Here is a 20614-nt window from a genome sequence, read left to right as displayed (position 1 = left end):
CGAGGTATATTTAGGATTCAGGATTCAGGAGTGCAGTTCTTTCCTGGCAGGAGCCCCGGCTTGGCCATGGCCCCCCAACCTCACTGCGCTACTGCCTGACGGTGTGAGAAAAACCTGGAGGCGTGGGCAAGAATCCCTGGCGGAGAGATCGGTGCCACACGGGCGCCGGGAGCGCTGGGTCCCCGGGCCTATCCCCGTCCCCGTGTGACTGTGACGTGGTTCCACAGAAAGGAACAGCAGCACAGACACGGGGCTGGGCGCTCGCCTCCCTCCCCCTGTGCCCGGGGAATAAACAGGGGGAATAAAACATCCCCTTGTGCAGCTGGGGCAGATGATCCGGGGCTGACCAGCAGCCCCGCTGATGGCACAGAATGGCTCCCTTGTGGCAGGCTGGAGCTGGCTGGGGTCAGCCTGGTCACAGCGCTGCCTTCGGGGCCATCTTCACCTGGGGGTGCAGCGCTGTGCTTCGTGTCCCCTTTGATGTCACCAAAAAAGCCCCGAGAGGCCACGCCACACCGGCCACCGCTGCTGCCAGCGGCAGATCCAGACACGATCCCCCCAAACAGGGATGCAAACAAATTCCCTGCTAGGCCGGTTAATCCTCCCCCAGGAAAAATTAATCAGAGCACCAGGGATGCCAAATAAAAACCAGATTTGAATAAAGGTTGCAGGAGCACCAGGTTCTCACAGGCAAACACAGGGACAAGTTCTCTCCTCTGGCCCAGGGCAGGAGCACATGCTCTGTTGCAGCTGTGGGGCTGAGCAGCTCAGCAAACAAAAACAAAATAAATAAAAGTGGTGGAGGGGAAAATCACATTCCAGTGATAGTATTTTTAAGCAGCACAATCCATGGAAGAGAAAACTAAAGCCCTGATTCAAACCCTGCCGTGCATGCACCAAGATTCACCATACTCAGGGGAGACGTGGAGCACAGAAATGCTGTGAAAACCCAAATTCCAGCCCAAAGAAGCAGGTGAAGGAGCCTCCCCACTCTTCCCACATGGCAGCAGATCCCAGCCAGCACATGGGACTGATCCCAACCCTCCCTGGGACTGGCTGAACCAATGCAGGAATGTCCCAGCTCCCAGCTGGACCTGCTGGGTCCCTGCCAGGCTTCTAGGATGGAGGAGAATGTGTCTGTCCTTCCAGAGCCTGGACGTAAACAGGAAGCAAGCGTGGAAAAATACAACAGGTTTGCTCCTAGCCCTGCATCCCAGGTAAGGGGAAAAGGGTCAAGACTGCCCAGATATGGAGGAGCTGGAGGCTCAAGGGACCAAACCTGTGGGGAGCAGTGCTGGCTGAGTGACCCAGTTAATCCCAGTGCAGGACTGGGCACAGAGTGGAGCTGGGTGCCTGCAGGGCAATGAAGAGAGGGCAGGAAGCCCTCCCAAATCCCAACAGCCACAGCATGGCTCCAGACAATGAGAAGCAAAAGAGGAACAGTTTGGTTTAAAGAATTTATTTCAGACAAAAAATTCCCCACCAAAAAGTCATACAAAAAGGGTAGAGACAAAGAGTGGTCATTACAAAAGTGTTCACAGATAGAAAAGACTCATCTGAGCAACCCCAAGGCACGCTGGCATTGGTTGTGCACGGTCAGGGATTGTCTCAGTGAGGGAATGCAAAGGTCCTCAGCCCCCAAACTCTGCTCAGGTCCTCCTGCAGTGAGCGGGGTCAGCCCCTGGCTCCTGACCACAACATCCAGCTCACCCTTCCCACCCTGGTTCCCACCCAGTGGGCACAGGTTGCTGCTGTGTCTTCACCCCACCAGGGTCTCTGACATCTCAAGGACTCCCAGCCCTGAAGGATTCATCCTAACTCCACATCTCCCATCAGCAACTCTGGCTGCCACCAGCCTTAGACTGGGCCTCCTTCTCTCTTTCTTGGCCACCAGTCACAGCTCCAACCCCCCGTGCTGGTATCACAGTTTGAGGGTTGGTTTCAGCCCCATCTTGGGGGAGGCACCAGCACACTGTGCCGGTTTGGTGCTGACACTCATGAACCACCTTTCCTGTTCTTAGTAAATGGCACCAAAACACTGCCACAGATGATAAATTCATCCCCCAAGTCCTTGTATCAGCCCTTGGAGGCCTTTAGAATTTGGTTAAGTGGCTCAAGCCATTCCCCCTGCAGGTACCCACAGGCTTGTGGTAAAGCTTATCAGCAGTGGCTGAGCCCTCTACTTCATCCAGCCAGGAAAGGAGCTCTCACTGCCCTGGGGACCTGCAGTCCTGGTGAGCCACAGGCAAAGGGCTGCACCTGCATCGCCCAGGGCCCAGCCCTGAGCACCACCCAAACAAACATTCCCAGCAATCCTGAGAAACGCCTCCAAGCTCCTGTTTTCCACACAGGAGCCGACAGAAGTTTTTGGAGCGTGGCACTGCAGGCAAGGGGAGAGCAACCTCGGCTCAAATTCCCTGCTCTAACCCCCAAATCCCGGGGCAGTTCCAAACCCTGCGTGTCCTGCCTGGCTCCACACCGCCAGCCCCTTCTCCGAGCCGTGCCGGGGCCACGGCACCGTGCTGGCCCTGGGCCCGTGGGACAATCACGACAGGAGCGGCCGAGAGAGCGGGGTGGGGGTCTCACGTCCCCGTGTGCAGACCCCAGCGCCGCCAGGGTGCAAGCTGCCATCCCCAGGGATCGTCACGCTTCTCTCAGCAGGTCATGCAGCGCGGGCGGATGCTGTCCGACGCGGGGTTTGGATCCACCTGCAGAACCAAGGCCACAGTCAGAAACCTCAGCAGAGGCACACGGCAGCCTCCAGCAGCCTCCCAGCCCAGAGGGATTCATCACCTCGGAGTAGAGAGGAGGTGGTCGGAAGCGGAATTCCTGGATGTAGGCGAAGAAGGGACCCTCCAGGATGTCCCCGAGCTCGCTGCGGCACGGAGGAGCCAGGCTCTGCTCAGCCTCCGGGCTGGACACGACTGCTGAGTACTCAGGAGGGGCTGAAGAGAAAGGAGAACCATCAGGGAATAGCAAACACCCTCCACAAATGGGGGACACGCAGGTAAAAGGGCTTCAAACCCACTATTTCCCAAACCCTCTCAGTTCCCTGAGGAAGGAACCCAGGAGATTCAGCACCACAGCCAAAAAATTAGGTTAAAGCAAAGCAAAACTGGCCCAGTTGAGAACTTGGTGTCTCACTCTCCTGACCAGGGGGTTTATCCCAGGGAGGAGGAGATGCTCACCCTCCAGCTGCTCTGGGATGGTGCTGAGCCAGTCCAGGTTGACGCTGTACTGGCTGCTGACACTGGAGGTGCGGCTCCCAAAGGGATGCAGCGGGATGGTCCCGATGACAAGAGGCAGTTCAAGGAGCAGCTTGGACGTCCCAGGAATATCCACACAAACCTGCCGAGACAGAGAACAGCAGGGAAGCTCAGCTTGGTGGTGTTCTCCCAGTCTGGAGGGGCAGGTATCTCCCCTGAGCTGGGCAGGGGAGGATTCCTGCAGAGCTCCCTCACCTTCAGGGAATATTCCACCTGGATGATGCGGCACTGGAGGATGGAGGGCCCCACGGGCGGGATCTTCAGGGCCCGCCCATGCCACACCTCCCTCTTCCCAGCTGGAATGGGGTCCCCAGTGATGCTGGTCACCACAGACTTCTTCTGCTTCTTGGTGCCCCGGGCGATGAAGGTCTGGGTCTGGATGATGGCAGCCTTGGGCACCACGGCGCGGCTCGTGCAGTTGTCGATCTCAGCAAAGATGGGGATGACCTCACCTGCCAAAACAGACACACACACGTTGGAGGAGGGGAGAAAGCCCAGTCCTGCCTCAGGGAATTGCTGCACAGGCCCACTGAGGGTTGGCCACGCTGTCTGACAGGGCAGGCACGTGGGTTCATCCAGCAGGAGCATCCCAAGGATGCTGCCCACATCAGGTGCACACACCAGAGCTCTCTGATTTCCTGCCAGCTCACAGCGACCCAAAGCCCCTTCCCTGGGCTCGCTGAGGTTCAAGGGCCCCAGCACCTGGTCTCACCTGGGGTGTAGCCTTTTCGGTCAATCTTGGCAGTCACAGACACTTGGCCACGGTTGCAGTACCAGGCACGAGCAAGTTTCTCCTTAGCACCTGCCTGGGGAGCCTGCAGAAAGGGAAATATTTGGGCTGTTTAGTAACTAAGGATGAAACTCATAGTAATCACCTCCCTGGCACCAAGAACCTGCCGGGGAGCATCAGCAACTTCTCAGGTATCTGATGCAAGAAGCTGTTGCAATGCATTACAGTTTCCAGAAGCAAAGAGGCACAGCTGACCTCTGCCCAGCCCAGGTAATGCTGGAGGGCACAAGATACAGGGGGGAAAATATTCCCTCTGGAAACCAGGCCTGCATTGCAATGCTGAAGGGGAGGCAGACACCTTCCCCGTGGGCTTCCTGGGTACGTTTTGGATGCCAGAGCCTCAGGGTGGAGCAGGGGGAGCTCACCAGCAGTGCAGGGGTGTTTATGTCGATGGGTTCAATCACAGTGAACTCTTTCTTTGCTTTCTTCACTGTTGACCAGGGTCTGTGCAGCTTGGCCTTCACCCAGTAGCGTACACTGCCGTGCTTCCCCTCGAAGGAGGTGGCCAGGGTCCTGGGCACGAGCAACAAACAATTTTAGAAGGGTTTTGCTCAGAAAACCTCATTTTCAAGATGTCCTCTCCCCCCGAAAATACCAACTTACTCAGGGAGCTGGAAGGTGAAGGGGAACTCGTGCCTTCCTGCCTGCAGGACAGTGGCCTCACCATTGTCTGTGGGCAAAAGAGATTGAGGAGGATTAGCTCCCCACTACAGACCTTCCTCCCCGATGGGTCAGAGGTGAGCAGCACCCAGCCAGGAGCAGCACGAGGGCACAGCAGAGTTTCTGCCAGGGCTGAGCTGCAGCAGCTGTGACACAAGAGCTGGGCACTGTCTGCATTCCATGGGTCTGCAGACAGGCACGGCCCAGGGGCACGTCCCCGGAGAGCTGGGCAGCTTCCCCAGGTGGGCTCTGCTTCATCCTGCAGCCACCCTGCCCCACAGCTGTGGAGTGAGAGCCCAAGGTGCCCAGCTGGAGGGAGAGTGGCCAGCCAAGCCCCCATGCCCCTCAAGAGGTTGCACCCCAGGGCTGAAGGGTTCATTTAGGCCACTCAAAACGAGCTCCTGAACCTCCACATTTCCCCAACGCTGCCTCCCTGCCACGAAGAGCTCAGAGAAAAAAAAAAAGGAGCAGTCTTGTCCCAGCCGAGGTGTCCTGCACCCAGAACATGCAGGGACATCCACAGCCCATTCCCAGAGCGCTCAGACCCCAAGGCACCCCAGGCACCCAAATTTCAGCTTGCTGGCGTGTCATGCACTCAGCAGCCAAGCTGTCCCCTGTACCCAGATCCTGCAATTTTGGGGTGCCACGCACCCAGCACCCCGATTTCAGCCGAATGGGGTGTTCGGAGCACGCAGCATCCCGGGATGCCCGGTACCCCCACCCAGCACCCCGATTTCAGCCGAATGGGGTGTTCGGAGCACGCAGCATCCCGGGGTACCCGGTACCCCCACCCAGCACCCCGATTTCAGCCGAATGGGGTGTTCGGGGCACGCAGCATCCCGGGGTACCCGGTACCCCCACCCGACCGGGGGTGCCCGCATCCCCCTGGGGCGGGGGGCTGCCGTACCTGGCGGTGCCATCAGCGTGTCTCGGTGGCTCAGAAACTCCACCTGGTCGCTGTAGCTCTGCGTGTAGGCGGTGCTGGAGCCGGCGCTGCGGGACTCGGTCCAGTGGACGCGGGCAGCGCCCAGCGCCCGCAGCCGCAGCGCGCCGAGCCGCGCGGCCGCCGCCAGCTCCAGCACCACGCGGCCCGACACCGCCTGCCCGGGGCTGAAGGCGGCCGGGCCGTCCCGCTCCGCGCCCTCCAGCACGATGGAGAAGCGTTTGAGGCGATCGAAAATCATGGCGCTGCTCAGCCCCGACCGGCTCGATGCGGCTCAGCCCGGCTCGGCTCGGCTGAGCCCGGCTTTAAGCGCCCGGCGCGGCCGGGGGCGGCCCCGGCGGGGCGGGACGGGCCGGGCCGAGCTCTGCAAAACAAGGCAGGGAGCATGTGCGGATCGGCTCCGGGCTCCCCGGGCCGGCTCCGGGCTCCCCGACTTATCCCGGTGCCGCACCCAGACTTCGCCGCGGAACCGCGGGCCGGGCGCTGCCGGTGCTCCGCGGGACACTCCCTGTGTGCTGCCGGGTCCCTGCAGCTCCCATTCTTGGCCCCCAAGCCCTTCTCTAGCTTCTGTACTTGCCCCAAAAGTTTCCCTTCCAGCTCCATCCTTGCCCCCCGAAATTTCACCCCCAACCCCATCCTTGCCCCCCTAAACTCCCTTCCAGCTCCTATTTTTGACCATCAAAATCCTCTTCCAGCTCCAATCCTTGCCTCTCAAATTCCTTTCCAGCTCCTAACATTGCCCCTCAAAATCCCTATCCTTGCCCCTCAAAATCCCCATTCTTGAGCCCTCCTCCAATTTCCATCATTGCCCCCCAAATTTCCCCTCCACTTCCATCCTTGTCCCCCAAAACTCCTTTCCAGCTCCCATCCTTGCCCCTCAAGCTCCCTCACTAGCTTCTATCCTTGCCCCCAAAAATCCCCATCCTTGACCCCCAAAATCCCCATCCTTGACCCCCAAAATCCCCATCCTTGCCCCTCAAACTCCCCCTGCAGCTCCAATCCTGACGTCCCAGCCCATCTTTGCCCAGAATCCCCATTCCCAGGGTCACACGGGGGGGATTCCTCACTGAAAGCCTCTTTCAGTGTCCCCGGGCCAGAGCCGAGGGCCACACCACACATTGACCCACATCCTTCCCTCCCCAAGAGCCATTCCCAGGGCTCGGAACCGGCCACAGCTGGATCTGGGCTCCTGACACGCGGTGATGGCTGGGACATCACTCAGTTCTAGGAAATCAAGAACTGGCTGAGATTCAGCTTGTGCAACGACAGGGTGAGCAATCCTCTTCCCTGTTAACCAGGCGAGCGCCAGTTCCCCACCAGATCCTGCTGGGATTGGTGTCCCAAACCGAGCCACAAATTCCACCTGCATGGGCGGGGCATGGGTTGGACTTGATGATCTTAAAGGTCTCATCCAACCTCGTTATTCTGTGATTCTGTGAACAGCCCAGGGACTCGCTCCATCAGCAGCATGCTGGTTGCTCAGCCAGGTGAAAATGTGAAAACGGGGAACTGGTGATTGCCAGGGTGGACATCACCATCAGCAGCACCCCGAGATGTTGTAAGAGGGATGAGAAAGGAATCTGTGCCCCCCCAAAAGGGTTAATGCAGCCTTAGAAACTTCCACTTTGGTGATGGCTATCGTGTTTGTGGAGCACCAGAGCCCTGCACCCCCGGCACGGGCGGGGGATAAGACAGAACAGGCATTCAAAATGTTACTCAGCATTTGGCTGCCTAAGTTTTGGGGATTTTTGAGTTGCTCCCAGCCATTCCGGGCAGGACCTGCTGTGCTGAACTCTGTTGATCACAGCTACTTAAAAAATGAGCTGGGCTGAAGCCTGGCACTGCTTTAGCTGTTTCCAAGGCCGGACTGGAATTGTCTGTCTCCCTCCTCAGGGGAAGGGGACTGTGGTTTGTTTTATTGCACTGCCATTTGCTGCCACGGGCAAACATGAATCATAGCAAAAGCTGGAGAGGGAAAGGAGGAAGGAAGGCACGTCACAGCGTGAGTTAACTGGTGACACCAGCTCTGGGAAGGCGCCTGCTGTCCCTGCAGTGACATGAGAGGTGGGGAGGCTCTTGAGAGGGGTTGGAGCCTTGGCTGGGCCCCTCTCTTTGCTTGGCATCCTGCTCCTTCCTCCTTTCCTCCTCCTCCTCCTCCCAGCACACACCCCTGGGCCGTGACTCAGCCCTCGCCCACGGGATGCGGATCCCTGCAAACCAAACCAAACCAAACCAAACCAAACCAAACCAAACCAAACCAAACCAAACCGCACGGAGCCTCCCTCCCGAGGCAGTGCACACAATGCCCTCGGCTGTCCCTCGCTGCGGTGGGGAGGGAGGACAGCCCCTCGCTGACCCCTCTGGCACCCCCACACCCAGAGAGGGTCTCTCCTCTCTCCTGCCACCCCCAGGTGCAGCACAGCCAAGGGCTTTCCTTTCAGGAAGAGCCCTGGGTGCCCAAGGCAAGCCCAGCCAGGCCGGGCACAGCACTCAGGGCACCATCTCCAACTCTTCAGCCCCATCTAGAGTCTGGCCAGGCTGGAGCTGCTCCCGGCAGGAGCTGACACCTTGCCCTGCTCATCATCCCTGACCCCTGCTTGGACCTGGTGGCTTCTCCCCACCACACCTGGAGTCACACGAGGAAAAGGGAATGCAGCAGGTAAATGGGTAAGGCAGCAGCCCCATGTGGGGTGAGATGGGACAACGCAGAGCCTGGCACGAGCACGTGCTCCCAGGCTGAGGAACCAGCCCCATCCCTGCCAGATTTGGGATTGCTGTGTATGGACAAGGATTAAAGTGCTGATTGAGGGCCACCCCGCAAAGGAAGGAGAGCCCTGGTGCCATAACTCTCCTGCATGTCTCCATGAAAATAAAATGGCTTCTGGATGTTTGCCTCTCACCAGGGCAGGACCTACACCTTTGGGAAGTGCTGCAGGATCCTCGGAGAGAAAAGATCACTGCACAACAATGATTTATGTTTCCTATCCTCCCATCATCTCACGCAGAAGAGTCCAGGGCTCTCCTTGCTGCCTTTGCCCATTAACCCCCTGTCTTTTCCTCTGCTCCTGCTCCTCTCCCAGATGATTACACAACACACGTTCAAAGGCCCTGCCTGAACATCCTTCTTGCCTGCTTTTTTCTTGTCTCTCAGCGCAGCAGCCCAGTGCCAGCACTCACCACCCTGCCAGGAAACTGCAGATAAACTCAGCTGAGGGGAGAGCAGAAGGGAGGGCGCTTATCTGAGCCCGGCTTCCCTCCTCTGCACTGCCTTGTTACCATGACAAAACCTGCATTTTTTAAACACCACGCAGACACGGCTGATCTCGTGGAGAAGCAACAAGAAAGGAGCAGTCACAGGGACTGACAGTTGGATGGTGGCACGTTTCTCACCAGCTGACACCAGGAAGGCCCTCACGCTGCTGTTGGGGACAGAACAGGGGACAGCAGGATCCCAAGGAAGTTATTTTGGCTGCAGGACAGCCCCTCTCTGCTGTTCATTCCCATAAAACATCCCGGTGATCACACGTGTCCCTCTCACAAGGCAGAAAAGGAATCTGGGTATGGACAGAGACAATAAAATCCAAGTTCTGGTGAGGCTTTCTCTGCCCCCCAGGCATTCCCTGTGCAGCCAGGGAGGGCCAGGAACCATCAGCTCCGAGGTGTGCAGGGTGCCTGTGAGGCCCAGCAGCTCCTGCAATTCCTGCAGCTCTTGCCCAAGTGCCCTTCCCCAGATGGCTCCAGGGGCTCCTGGAGCACACAATCCCAGCAGCAGAATCCAAACGTGCTGGCAGCAGTTTGTGGCTTCCCTACAGACATTCCCTGCAGGGATAATGGGGGATAAAACTCCCCCTGTCACCTCAGAGCTAACGGGACATGGACCAAGTACTGCACAACCAAGTGCTCAAGACCTTCACTTCAGGGCAAGGGCTTAATTGTAATTTGGACACTTTGTGGAGGTGCAGCTGCCAAGGGGACATCCTTAGGCACAGCATGGAAGAGCTGCTGCCAAAAGACAGAAACTCCAGAGCAGTGCAGGTGTTTGGAGCAGATGGCAGGACACAGTTGTCCAGAAATAGAGGAAATCACCTTCCCAGTGCAGTCCAGAGACAGGAACACCTCCAGGAAGCCAACTCAGGTCCTCTTTCCATCCCTCCAGTTTATTCCTGCAATGTCTACATTTGCCAGGTTGGGCTGGCACCACTCTCTGGGCTGCAGTTGGCCACTGACACATTGAAATGCCCTCAGCATAAGCCCTAGAGACATGTCCAGGGCAGGGCAACCAGGCCATGGGAAACAGGGAAAGGGGAAGGAAAAGCAGCAGAGGAATGGCTGTGACACTGTTATTGGAGGGGAGGATAAAAGACATGCATGTTCCTAAGAAAAGCCAGAGTTATTGAGTGGATGGACAGTTGAGACACCCCATATCCCTCAGCTCTGGATCATTTCATCCCAAGCACACAAAGAATGGCTTGTGGCATGCAAGTGGTTTGTCCTTTTGCAGCAGATCTAAGCAATGTGCCAGCTGGGCACGCAGTGCCAGCATCAGGGACCTGAAAGCAAACATTGGCTGAAGCACTAAGTGCTCTTCCCACACTTGTAAGCAGACACTCATGTTTGCTTTTCCCTGTGCAAACACAACAAAAGCCTCAAATCCCTGGTGCTCCCAAGCCCTGGGTTCACCAGCAGCCTCCTGGAAACCAGCAGCAGGGAGAGAAACCCTCAGCCAAGGTGAGAAGAGGGGCAAGCAGCCCTGCCTGGGTCGGTGACACCCACAGGGCAGATGTTCCTCTGAGGGGACACCAGCGGCTTGAGGGGTCCCAACACAACATCCTGGCACACAGAACCATCCAAGAGGGTGCCAACCCCACAGCCTGGCACACAGAACCATCCAGGAGGGTGCCAATCCCATAGCCTGGTACACAGAACCATCCAAGAGGGTGCCAACCCCACAGTCTGGCACACAGACCCATCCAAGAGGGTTCCAATCCCACAGTCTGGCACACAGAACCATCCAAGAGGGTGCCAATCCCACAGCCTGGCACACAGAACCATCCAGGAGGGTGCCAATCCCACAGTCTGGCACACAGAACCATCCAAAAGGGTTCCAATCCCACAGTCTGGCACACAGACCCATCCAAAACCCAAGCAAGGGGGTTCCATTCCTGTGCCCTGGCACACAGACCCATCCAAAACCCATCCAGAAGGGTGCCAACCCCATAGCCTGGCACACAGAACCATCCAAGAGGGTGCCAACCCCACAGCCTTGGCACACAGACCCATCCAGGAGGGTTCCAACCCCATAGCCTGGCACACAGACCCATCCAGGAGGGTTCCAACCCCATAGCCTGGCACACAGACCCATCCAGGAGGGTTCCAACCCCATAACCTGGCACACAGACCCATCCAAAACCCAAGCAAGGGGGTTCCATTCCTGTGCCCTGGCACACAGACCCATCCAGGAGGGTTCCAACCCCATAGCCTGGCACACAGACCCATCCAGGAGGGTGCCAACCCCACAGCCTTGGCACACAGACCCATCCAAAACCCATCCAGGAGGGTTCCAACCCCATAGCCTGGCACACAGACCCATCCAGGAGGGTTCCAACCCCATAGCCTGGTACACAGACCCATCCAGGAGGGTGCCAACCCCATGCCCTACCACACAGACCCACCCAAGGGGATCCCAGCCCCCCAGCCTGGCACAGCCCCCCCGGCACAGCCCAGTGCCAGGCCCTTACCGGAGATGAGCTGCCGGCGGCGGTACAGGAAGGTCTGGCAGGCCGTGTGGTCGCGGTAGACGACGTTGAGGCCGATGCTGTAGCTCTCCAGCCAGTGCACGGTGGCCAGGCCGCGGGCGCACACCTCCAGCGCCCGCACCCGCAGCGCCCCGCGCAGCTCCAGCCGCACCCAGCCGTGCAGCAGCTGCCCCCCGCCATGGGCCGGCCCGTCCTGCAGCCTGACCTCCAGCCTGCGCACCCGCCCCGGCGGCTGCATGGCTGCGCCGGGCCGGAGCCTGCCCGCAGCTTTCCAGGCACAGGAGGAAGAGCAAAGGCTACACCAAAATTCCTGAATTTATTGCGGTTCCTGGCTGGCCCCACCCTGCAGGCCTTCCCGGGGGCTGGACTGAGCCCCTGTTTTGCAGCGATGCTTTGGCGGCGGCCTGATGCGCGTGTGGCTACGATGTCCCGCGGTGACGAGGGACGTGTTTTTAAACCGGGGAAAAAATGTGCCTTCATCTTATCTCTGAGTCACAGCCACCGGCGACGTGACACCGGGACGTGCCGGTGGCTGTGCTGGCAGGGAGGGGTGACACACGCCGCCAGCCGTGCTGGCAGATCTCGCACAGCGCGCAATCAAAGAAAGCCTCTTTGGCCTTCCTGGTTCAGGCATTCCTGGGGCACTGCTGGAATGGGAGAGGAGCTCAGAAAGCTGAGGCACTCACTCCAAAAAGCGGCTTTACAGTCTGAGGTTGCACTAAAATCCACGTGAAAAAGAATGTGAATAATCACAGGGACGCCCAGCAACAGCTCTCCCAGCCAGCTGGTGCCTCCAAGGGTGATTCCAGCACTTATCCCCGTGGCTGTTCCTGCAGCAGCAAGGTGGCAATGCCACCTCAGGGTCACATCAAAGTTCTGGGGCAGACCTGGAGCAGATGCAAGTCCCTGTTATTCCACCAAATGTTGCAACTGAGGTGTTTGACTGGAGATGTTTAACAACGTGCTGGCATGAGGGACTGATAGGAGTGCCTGTGTGCACTTGGAAGATGTGAGTGCACGGCTCCTTTGAAGCACGTGTGGAGCAGAGATTGTCTCATTCCTGAAAAATAAAGAGTCAAATCCATAAAGGAAAGCACGAGGCTCGTGGGCCCAGGCACTGCTCACACACAGACCGAAGCAGTTGTGAAATTTCACTAGCCCTGTGCTCAAAGGGTCCCGAGGAATCAAAGCCGTGTGCATGAAAAGCTCCCGAAGTGGCAGCTGTGCCACCCTGCTCGCTCAACCCCCAAGGGAAGGGGCTGACCAGCCCCCCCAATCCCTCTGGAACACACCTAGATCCCAAACAGAGCTAGTGCAAGCTCAGCAGTCAGGAAGCCCATGTGAGTGACCAACTCTACAAAAACACAGGGCTCACCTCTAGGAAAACAGCCTGCTCATCACAAGCTGGGCAGAGCTGCCTCGCTGTCCTACTGTTCACTGACCTTTGGTTGCTGGCCTTGACACCAAAATCCAAACAGATAATAAGAATATCCCAGATAAACAGAATATCCCATCCTCCGGCCAGCCCTGGGGGTGCCTCTCGCTCTGTTTGATCCCCTGCCCTTCCTCTGTGCCTCCCCCTGCCCCACCCGCCTCGTTCCACCCTGGGGCCTGCCCAGAGGCTCTCCGTGGGATGTGTCACCCACACCTTTGGGCTAATCTCCTAGTGTTTATTCTTGCTGCCACAACACCTCCTTGTGTCCTCATTCAATCTGAGCAATAGATGTTCCCCGTGACAACACAGAGCCGAGAGCAGAGCGCGGGGACGGCTCTGGGATCCCACGCCGTGTAGGCAGCTCAGAGTGCGTCAGCGTCGCTGGGGGAGGGAGGACATCACCTTCCTCTGGGGACAGGGCCCTTCCAGGGTCCCCACGGGGACACAGCTCACTTGGGAGTTTGCCTTTTGGATTTCAGTGGGCTCCCGGACCTGGGTGTGAACTTGCCTCTCTGCTTAGCCCTGCAGAGGTTCTGTGCCCTCCTGGACAGCCGCCAGGATGAGCATTTCATCTGAGGAGACAAAACAGCTTTCAGCTCGCTGGGATGGGGCAGGTGGCACCACTGAACCTGGCAGCCCCAAGATCTGAGTGTTGTTACCTAAAGGGTCACCCCACCCGGGCAGCTGAGCATCCTCTGTCTCTGGTACCTGGCAGGTGCTCAGCTTTCTCTGCTGCTAGGGCAGAGGTGTTTACCCTGGCTGGACACCTCGAGCCATGACAATTTTCCTCCTCTGACCCTCTGTGGGGCTCTTCAGTCACCTCCTACCTCCCTCCAACACTCCCTGGTTTAGGGATTTGGTTGCCTGTCTTCCCTCTCCCTTCACAACATTTCTCATCTACGACTCTGCTCCCACTGAGGCTGGAGCAGACAGGGGTTGGTGCTCACTGGTCCATCTCAGGTAGCTCAGGAGCACACTCCAAGGGGAGTGCTGGCTATAAACTCACTTCCCCTGTGGTTAATCCAAGCCTGTTAAGGCTGGGCCTGCTGTGACACGTCTTTGGGGAGTCCCTCTGCTGCCTGTGAGGCACCAGCATGACACAACTTCCGTCTGCTGACAGATGGAATCAAAATTAAAATTATTTCATTTTCATTACGTGAGGCAGTAAATGAGGAGGCAGCACCAGGAAAGCTCTGCAGTCACAGATACCTGTGTGCATTTCCCCTGGTGACAGGAAAAGGCCGCCTCTGCCGCCAGCACTTTGCTCAAAACCTTCGCCCAAAAGGAAAACAACTCTCAGGGTGAGGAGGCAAATGAAGAAATCCACATGGCAGTTATGGGAATATCACTCCATATGGTAGTTATGGAGCTGCTCCAGAAGTTTAGGGCCAAGGAAAAGACCAATTCAGCTATGATCTGTTCCACATTTAGCAAATCAAATGGCTTAAACACAGATCCATGGCATGAAGGGACCCTCTCTCTGAACTGCTGGAGAAACAGGAGGCAACGTCAGAGGAGGATTTTCTTAATGCCTTCCATGACCAGCTCTAACCACATCCCTTCCTGAGGTTGCTTATGCACAGCTTTTGATCAAAATCCTTTCCTTCCTCCCAAAAATAAACTTAAAACAACTTTTAAAAACAAATGTAATGATGAAGAAAGATCAAGACATTGCTTCATGTCCCAGAAATCATTAATTTTATTCATTTTACGTAATGAAGTAGCAAAGGGAATGACAGCAGATTGCAGTGAGGTGAGTCACGAGACTGTGGAACAAGGATGTGGTGCACCAGGTGAGAAAACTGCAGCACCTGAGGATACAGCAAGTGTAGAACAACTAGAATCACTGAATATCCCACGTGGGAAGGAACCCACCAGGATCTCAAGTCCAGCAGCAAAAGCTTGGCTGGCAGTGGCTCTGCTTAGTGCTATGAACCTGTTTCATAAATCAGATTGATTCACTCAAAGGAAGATTTACTCAAAAGGTCCTTCCCCCCGAGGGTGCTGGCACTGCCCAGGCTCCCCAGGGAATGGTCCCGGCCCCGAGGCTGCCAGAGCTGCAGGAGCGTTTGGACAGCGCTCTCAGGGCTGCTCAGGGTGGGGCTGTTGGGGGGTCTGGGCAGGGACAGGGGCTGGATTTGATCCCTGCGGGATCCAGCTCAGGATATTTTGGGATTCTGTGATACTGGGCTGTAAAAAGAGAAAGCAAACTATCCAAGTAGTTATTGGAGCTTTAATTAACAGCAGCACGAGTGTGACTCTGTGCCCAGGCACGGAGCCGCTGGGGCCCAGAGGAAGCAGGTGGGACCCACGTGCTGAGAATGGAAAAGTGGAAACCCCCCCATCCCTGCCTCCACAGAGAATGTTCCCCTGCCGCACTCACCGGGGGTGGGAGGTCTCCTCAGGGGGGACAAGGGAAGATCTCCCTGTCTCCAGGTGAGATCTCTGTGGGCCTCTTCAAGTTGGGTTTCCCAGATTTCTTTGACTCAACCGCGGCCTGGTCCAACACCAGCACAGCGGCGAGGCCAGCCCGGAAGCCCCAGAAGGGGGAAAGCGGAGGGTGGGAAAAGGGCTGATGGAGGATTCGCTGGAGGGGTGCGGGGGTCGCGAGGGACACGGACAGCGGGGCCCGGCCCCGGGCGGGCCGCGGGGCAGCCAGGCCGCGTTGCCATGGCGACGGGTCCGCCTCCTTCCCGGCGTGCCCCGCGCCCGCACGCGCCCGCACACCCGGAAGTGTTGCCATGGCGGCGGGCGCGCTCTGGGGGCTCGTGGCCGCGCTGGAGACGCACCGGGGCCGCGACCGGGCGGTGAGTGACGGGTCTGAGCCCGCCGGTACCGAGTGAGGGGTCTGAGCCCGCCGGTACCGAGTGAGGAGAGGGGTCTGAGCCCACCGGTACCGAGTGAGGAGAGGGGTCTGAGCCCGCCGGTACCGGGCAGGGAGTGGGGAAGTGAGGGGTCTGAGCCCGCCGGTACCGAGTGAGGAGAGGGGCCTGAGCCCGCCGGTACCGGGCGGTGAATGAGGGGTCTGAGCCCGCCGGTACCGAGTGAGGAGAGGGGTCTGAATTCTCCGGTACCGAGTGAGGAGAGGGGTCTGAATTCTCCGGTACCGGGCGGTGAATGACGGGACCCGACTCTGCAGTAGGGACCCACCCTTAAGGGGAAGGAAGCACCCGAGGCATTTCCAAGTGCTCGGTGCTGGGAAGGAGCGCTGGAAGGCAAAGGGTGCGCAAACAATCCCGGTTTTACCGGCAAATGCCGGGATGGAAACGGGAATGGCAGTCCCGGAGCACAGCGCAGTGGGAGTTGGGTAGCGGGAAGAGAAGCTGCAGACGGAGAGGGGAATTAAAGAGAGGAGAAGGGACAGACGGAGTGGTGAATTAAGGAGAGGAGAAGGGACAGAGGAGGGAGAACACCCGCCCCGGTTCCTCCGGGCCGTGCAGCCGGTGGCCCCGGGCGCTGAGCGGGCCGTGCCCCGCAGGTCCGGGCGCTGTCCTACGGCTGCCAGCTGGCGGGGGCAGCGCTGCCCGGCCCCGCGGGGCTGCCCGGGGCGCTCCTGGCCGCCTCTGCCCAGCTCAGCTCCTGCCGCACCGCCCTGCGCCTCTTCGACGACCTGGCCATGCTCCGCCACAGCTGCAGCTACGGGCTGGGCCCCGAGGTGAGCGCGGCCCCGGGGGTCCCGGGCGGCTCCGGGGGTCCCGGGGGGTCCCGGGCATCCCCCGAGACGAGCGCGGCTCCGGAGCTCCCGGGCATCCCCCGAGGTGAGGGTGGCTCCGGGGATCCCGGGCAGCCCCCGAGGTGAGCTCAGTCCCGGGGGTCCCGGGCGGCTCCGGGGGTCCCGGGCATCCCCCGAGGTGAGCTCAGTCCCGGGGGTCCCGGGCAGCCCCCGAGGCGAGCGCGGCCCTGGGGGTCCCGGGCGGCCCCGGAGCTCCCGGGCATCCCCCGAGGTGAGCGTGGCTCCGGGGATCCCGGGGGTCCTGGGCGGCCCCGGGGGTCCCGGGCATCCCCCGTGCCCCATGTGCCGCTCTGTGCCGCTCCCCGCAGGGCGAGGACGCGCTGGTGCGGGGGCTCTCGGTGCTCTGTAACGTGGCTAACCAGCTCTACTACCCCTGCGAGCACCTGGCGTGGGCGGCGGATGTCGGCATCGTCCGCGCCGGCTCCCGGCGCTGGTGGGCGCGGAGCACGGCGCTGTGGGGCTGTGCCCTGCTCCTGGGCATCCTGCGGTACGGCCGGGAGGGGCACCGGGTGGGCCCGCCCTGGCACCGGGCTCCAGCAAAGCGCTGGGAGCTGCTCGTCCTCCCTGAAGCTCGTAGTGCAAAAGATAAAAAACCAAACTCCTCCTGTTTGGTGCTGTAGGAGAAATAACTGTGTTCTTTTCAGGTCCCTGAGAATCTTGTGCCAGTTAAGAAGGAAACTGAGCCAGCACAAGTGGTATGATTTCCTTCCGTGGCTGTAGGGCTGATCAGGCAATCCCTGAGCGGTTTGGGTTGGGAGGGACCTCAAAGCCCACCCAGTGCCACCTCTGCCATGGCAGGGACACCTTCACTGTCCCAGGCTGCTCCCAGCCCTGTCCAGCCTGGCCTTGGGCACTGCCAGGGATCCAGGGTGGGCACCCTGTGCCAGGGCCTGCCCACCCTGCCAGGGAACAATTCCTGCCCAATCTCCCATCCAGCCCTGCTCTCTGGCAGTGGGAGCCATTCCCTGTGTCCTGTCCCTCCAGGCCTTGCCCCCAGTCCCTCTCCATCCTTCCTGTAACTCACCCACACCCACCAGCTCTCATCTGTAGCCATCAAAGTTCTGAGGACGTGCTGGACTAATGTGGGAAATTGGATTTGTAGGAAATTCTCAAAGTTTGACAGAAGGCTCACACAGTGTGCATCTGTATGCAAACCTTGAGATGAGAATTGCTGACTTAGAAATGCTATGGAATTAGACAGTGTTGAAAGAGAAATGGAACTAGAAACAAGTTTCAAATGATGTTTGTTTAAATAAGATTAGATACTTTGGAGAAATAGAAGTATAAAAGATGTACTGTAGTAGCTGATAGGCCAAGAAACACTTATAATGTGTTGTAATTAGGAAATAACTGGCTTTTGATTGTGATGGTGTGAATTATAACATCGGTATTGTCTCACCCTTCACATGAGACTGAAAATGGAATAAAAGTTTTCAAAACACCTCTCAGTTGCCCCATCTGTGGGTGAGAAAAGGACTGTCACTAACATCACCTTTTCTTCCTGCAGCACTTCTCCACCTCAGCAGCAGCAGAAGCTGAGAGCCCAGGTGAAGGCTGAAGTTCTGAGCATCCTCATGGACACAGCAGATCTTTCCAACGCCATCCACTGGCTGCCTCCAGGGTTCCTCTGGGCAGGAAAGTTCCCTCCTTGGCTGGTAGGACTCCTGGGGACCATCTCCTCCCTGATTGGAATCTACCAGGCATCAAGAGGAGCAAATTCTGAAGCTGTTTAAGCCAGAACTGAGCTTCACAAGCTCAGTTTTCACATGGTAAAAGTGCCTTGAGTGAGGCAGGGTGTATTTTAATTTCCTGGGTTGATGATTGTCCTTCCAGATATCCCATAATCAGGACTGGAATCCAGATGCCTGTTGCAGAAGGGATTGTTTGCAGCTGATAATTTTTATCACTCTTCATCAGAGAAATAATTCAGGTGAATCCTCTGAAAATCAAGAATCTCCTACAATGGGCAAAACTGTGGGGGAAAGATTTGCTTCCATCTGTCCCAAAAGATAAATGCAACCTCCCAGTGTTTTTTGTCACTTGAAGGAGCACAGTGGCCAGGTTCTGTCACAGAGGACTGGTAGGGGATGAAGCCTGTGAGGTCACACTCTGGCCTTGGTGCTGCACCTGAGCCAGGATGGGACCCCCATCCTGGCAGTTCTAAAGGTGTTTTGGCCTTTGGGCTCATTCAGGAGCCAGCAGCGGTGTTGTTTGTGACCCCTGTGTTTCCTTAGAGGTGAGAGGGGCAGGAAATTGCTGGAAGCAGCTTGGACCTTCCTGGCCTGCCTTGCCCGTTTAAGGAGAATTGTTGAAGTGGAGCCTTCCCGCAGAGCTGAGGTTCCAGCTGTGCCTTTGTGGAATGCCACCGGGTGGAGCTCTTCCACCAGGCTCCAGCAGCTACCGACCGACCTTTTTCTATTTAAGGAAAGGAAAAAAAAAACAAACAGGAAATTTATTCATCACCTTTCAAAGGAGCAATCAAACCAACGCCGAGGTGGGGTTTTGCAATTACAGCTCTGGGCGTTGCCAGTAATAAACGCCACAAATGCTTGAAAGGTGGCCTTGAGTGATCATTCCTCCTGACTGCAGGGAGAAGTTCTTTATCTTTGGTTCTGGAAAGCTCCAAAGCATGAGTGCTGTGTGAACTGCAGCTCCACATGTGTCACCAGCCTTCCTCCTGCTGCAGTAATTGCCAGCTCCTGCCCGAGTGCCATGGAATTGCATCCTTTGAAAAGAGTTGTGCTTACTCTGCGTGTCCCTGCCCCCAGCACGGCTCATGCTGCACTCTCAGGAGCTTTGACCTGGGTTTGTGGCGTTGTTTCTGGCCTGGACACGGGGAGCTGTGTCCTCCCTGTGTTCAAAGAGCAGACTCAGGCCTGGATACTCTTTATCCTTTGCCCTGTCCTTGGTGTTTATCTGGACCTGCAGCCTGCGGTGTCCCTGAGGATGTGGCTGTGCTGGGGATTTGCAGACTGACAGGATTTGGTACAACTGGAGGAGACTCTTGTTTATTCTCTCCTTTTTGCAGTCCTGTGCCTGAACAGGGGGAAGACCCAAGTCCTCTGGCTGTTGCCTGGTCCTGTCACCCACTGTGGTGGCTCTGGCTGCACTTTAGTGGTTTTTAATAATAAATCAGATTTTTTTTGGTGTTCTTAGCCCCATTGAATCATCCCTCCAGGATTCACTGTACTGCTCAGCACAGGACAATACTATTAGGTATTCATACAGTACAGTATTAATGCTAATACTATGCAGGACAATTGTAGCTCAGGCAATTTAAAAAAAAAAACAAACAAAAAAACAAGAAACCTCGCATAACCTCTAATGCCAAATTAATAACGTTTTTAACCATGCATTCATTTTAATGTAGAGAAAGCTGCTCTAAGTGCATTTGCTTCATCAATTCCTCAACAACTGACCTTAATTTGCAGCTTGTAAAGCTGGAGCGTGCAGAGATAAATCAAAATTGGGTAATTCAGAATTTCTGGAATTTGTATTTTTTTCTTGAGGTGTTTTGATCCCTGCTGACACACAGTGTTTAAACACCTGTGATGACCACTGCTCCTTCTCCAGGGCAGCACTCGCTCGTTTTTAGCACCAGGATTTGTGCAGGCAGACCCAATCCTCCCCAAACTTGGTGGTTTTCTTCTCTTTTCTGACGTGGCCATCAGCCCAACTCGTCTCTTGCTCCTGAGAGACAGTGACAGTGTCCCTCGGGCAGGAAAGCGCCTGCGCTGCTGCTGGCGGTGCCGATGACGGGCCGGCTCTGAGCGGGGCTCCAAGCAGGAGCACAATTGCTGAGCAGGGCTGGTTCCGAGTGCCGCCCTGCCTCGGCAGCAGGCCGGGATCCAAAGGCCGCGGGCAGGCGCTGCCGATCCCGCGGCCGCCGCGTTCCTGGCCCTTGGTGACTCCGTCCGCAAAGCTCCGCCGCGCTCCGGAGCCTCGGATCCGCCGGCCGCGCCGCGATGCTCGGGCCGGGGGAGTGCGGGGGACAGCGGGGACACCGAGGGACCCCCGCACACGCGGGGACA

General features: G+C 57.6%; 2 protein-coding genes and 1 long non-coding RNA gene across 4 annotated transcripts; 1 reads left to right on the top strand and 2 right to left on the bottom strand.

Moving 5' to 3' along the window:
• Positions 1–1443: 1443 nt before the first annotated feature.
• ARRDC2 (arrestin domain containing 2) lies at positions 1444–12391 on the bottom strand. Of its 2 annotated transcripts, none has more exons than XM_085562516.1 (8): positions 11398–12391; positions 4660–4726; positions 4422–4569; positions 3979–4081; positions 3462–3718; positions 3189–3348; positions 2794–2945; positions 1444–2708 (listed from the first exon to the last, which is right to left on the bottom strand). In XM_085562516.1, the coding sequence occupies exons 1-8, from the start codon at positions 11651–11653 to the stop codon at positions 2655–2657; spliced, it is 1197 nt and encodes a 398-aa protein (XP_085418642.1). In that variant the 5' UTR covers positions 11654–12391; the 3' UTR covers positions 1444–2654. The 2 variants fall into 2 exon arrangements, with proteins under 2 accessions (XP_085418642.1, XP_021402689.1); XM_021547014.4 differs by lacking the exon at positions 11398–12391 and adding an exon at positions 5624–5940.
• Positions 12392–14531: 2140 nt separating this feature from the next.
• Positions 14532–15547, bottom strand: LOC110479630 (uncharacterized). Its single transcript, XR_002466961.4, has 2 exons — positions 15234–15547; positions 14532–14661 (listed from the first exon to the last, which is right to left on the bottom strand). It is a non-coding gene; the product is annotated as an uncharacterized LOC110479630 (long non-coding RNA).
• Positions 15548–15573: 26 nt separating this feature from the next.
• PEX11G (peroxisomal biogenesis factor 11 gamma) lies at positions 15574–19138 on the top strand. Its single transcript, XM_021547015.3, has 5 exons — positions 15574–15657; positions 16329–16505; positions 16892–17070; positions 17228–17278; positions 18091–19138. Exons 1-5 carry the CDS (start codon positions 15592–15594, stop codon positions 18314–18316), a joined length of 699 nt encoding a protein of 232 aa, XP_021402690.3. The 5' UTR covers positions 15574–15591; the 3' UTR covers positions 18317–19138.
• Positions 19139–20614: the final 1476 nt, after the last annotated feature.

Source organism: Lonchura striata, chromosome 28 (genome assembly GCF_050655825.1).
Source record: "Lonchura striata isolate lonStrDom1 chromosome 28, ASM5065582v1, whole genome shotgun sequence".
Lineage (NCBI taxonomy): Eukaryota > Metazoa > Chordata > Aves > Passeriformes > Estrildidae > Lonchura > Lonchura striata.
The sequence above is the reverse complement of the archived record's forward strand: the minus strand, read 5'-3'. Positions and strand labels throughout refer to the sequence as shown.

Bases quoted from the DNA above. Each gene is read 5' to 3' on its own strand.
- PEX11G (XM_021547015.3), top strand. From the start codon at position 15,592: ATGGCGGCGGGCGCGCTCTGGGGGCTCGTGGCCGCGCTGGAGACGCAC. The intron at 16,506-16,891 runs GTGAGCGCGGCC...CGCTCCCCGCAG, and splicing joins GCTACGGGCTGGGCCCCGAG to GGCGAGGACGCGCTGGTGCG. The intron at 17,279-18,090 runs GTATGATTTCCT...TTCTTCCTGCAG, and splicing joins AAACTGAGCCAGCACAAGTG to CACTTCTCCACCTCAGCAGC.
- ARRDC2 (XM_021547014.4), bottom strand. From the start codon at position 5,900: ATGATTTTCGATCGCCTCAAACGCTTCTCCATCGTGCTGGAGGGCGCG. The intron at 3,719-3,978 runs GTGAGACCAGGT...CTGTTTTGGCAG, and splicing joins CCGAAAAGGCTACACCCCAG to GTGAGGTCATCCCCATCTTT. The intron at 2,709-2,793 runs GTGATGAATCCC...TTGGTTCTGCAG, and splicing joins CACCTCCTCTCTACTCCGAG to GTGGATCCAAACCCCGCGTC.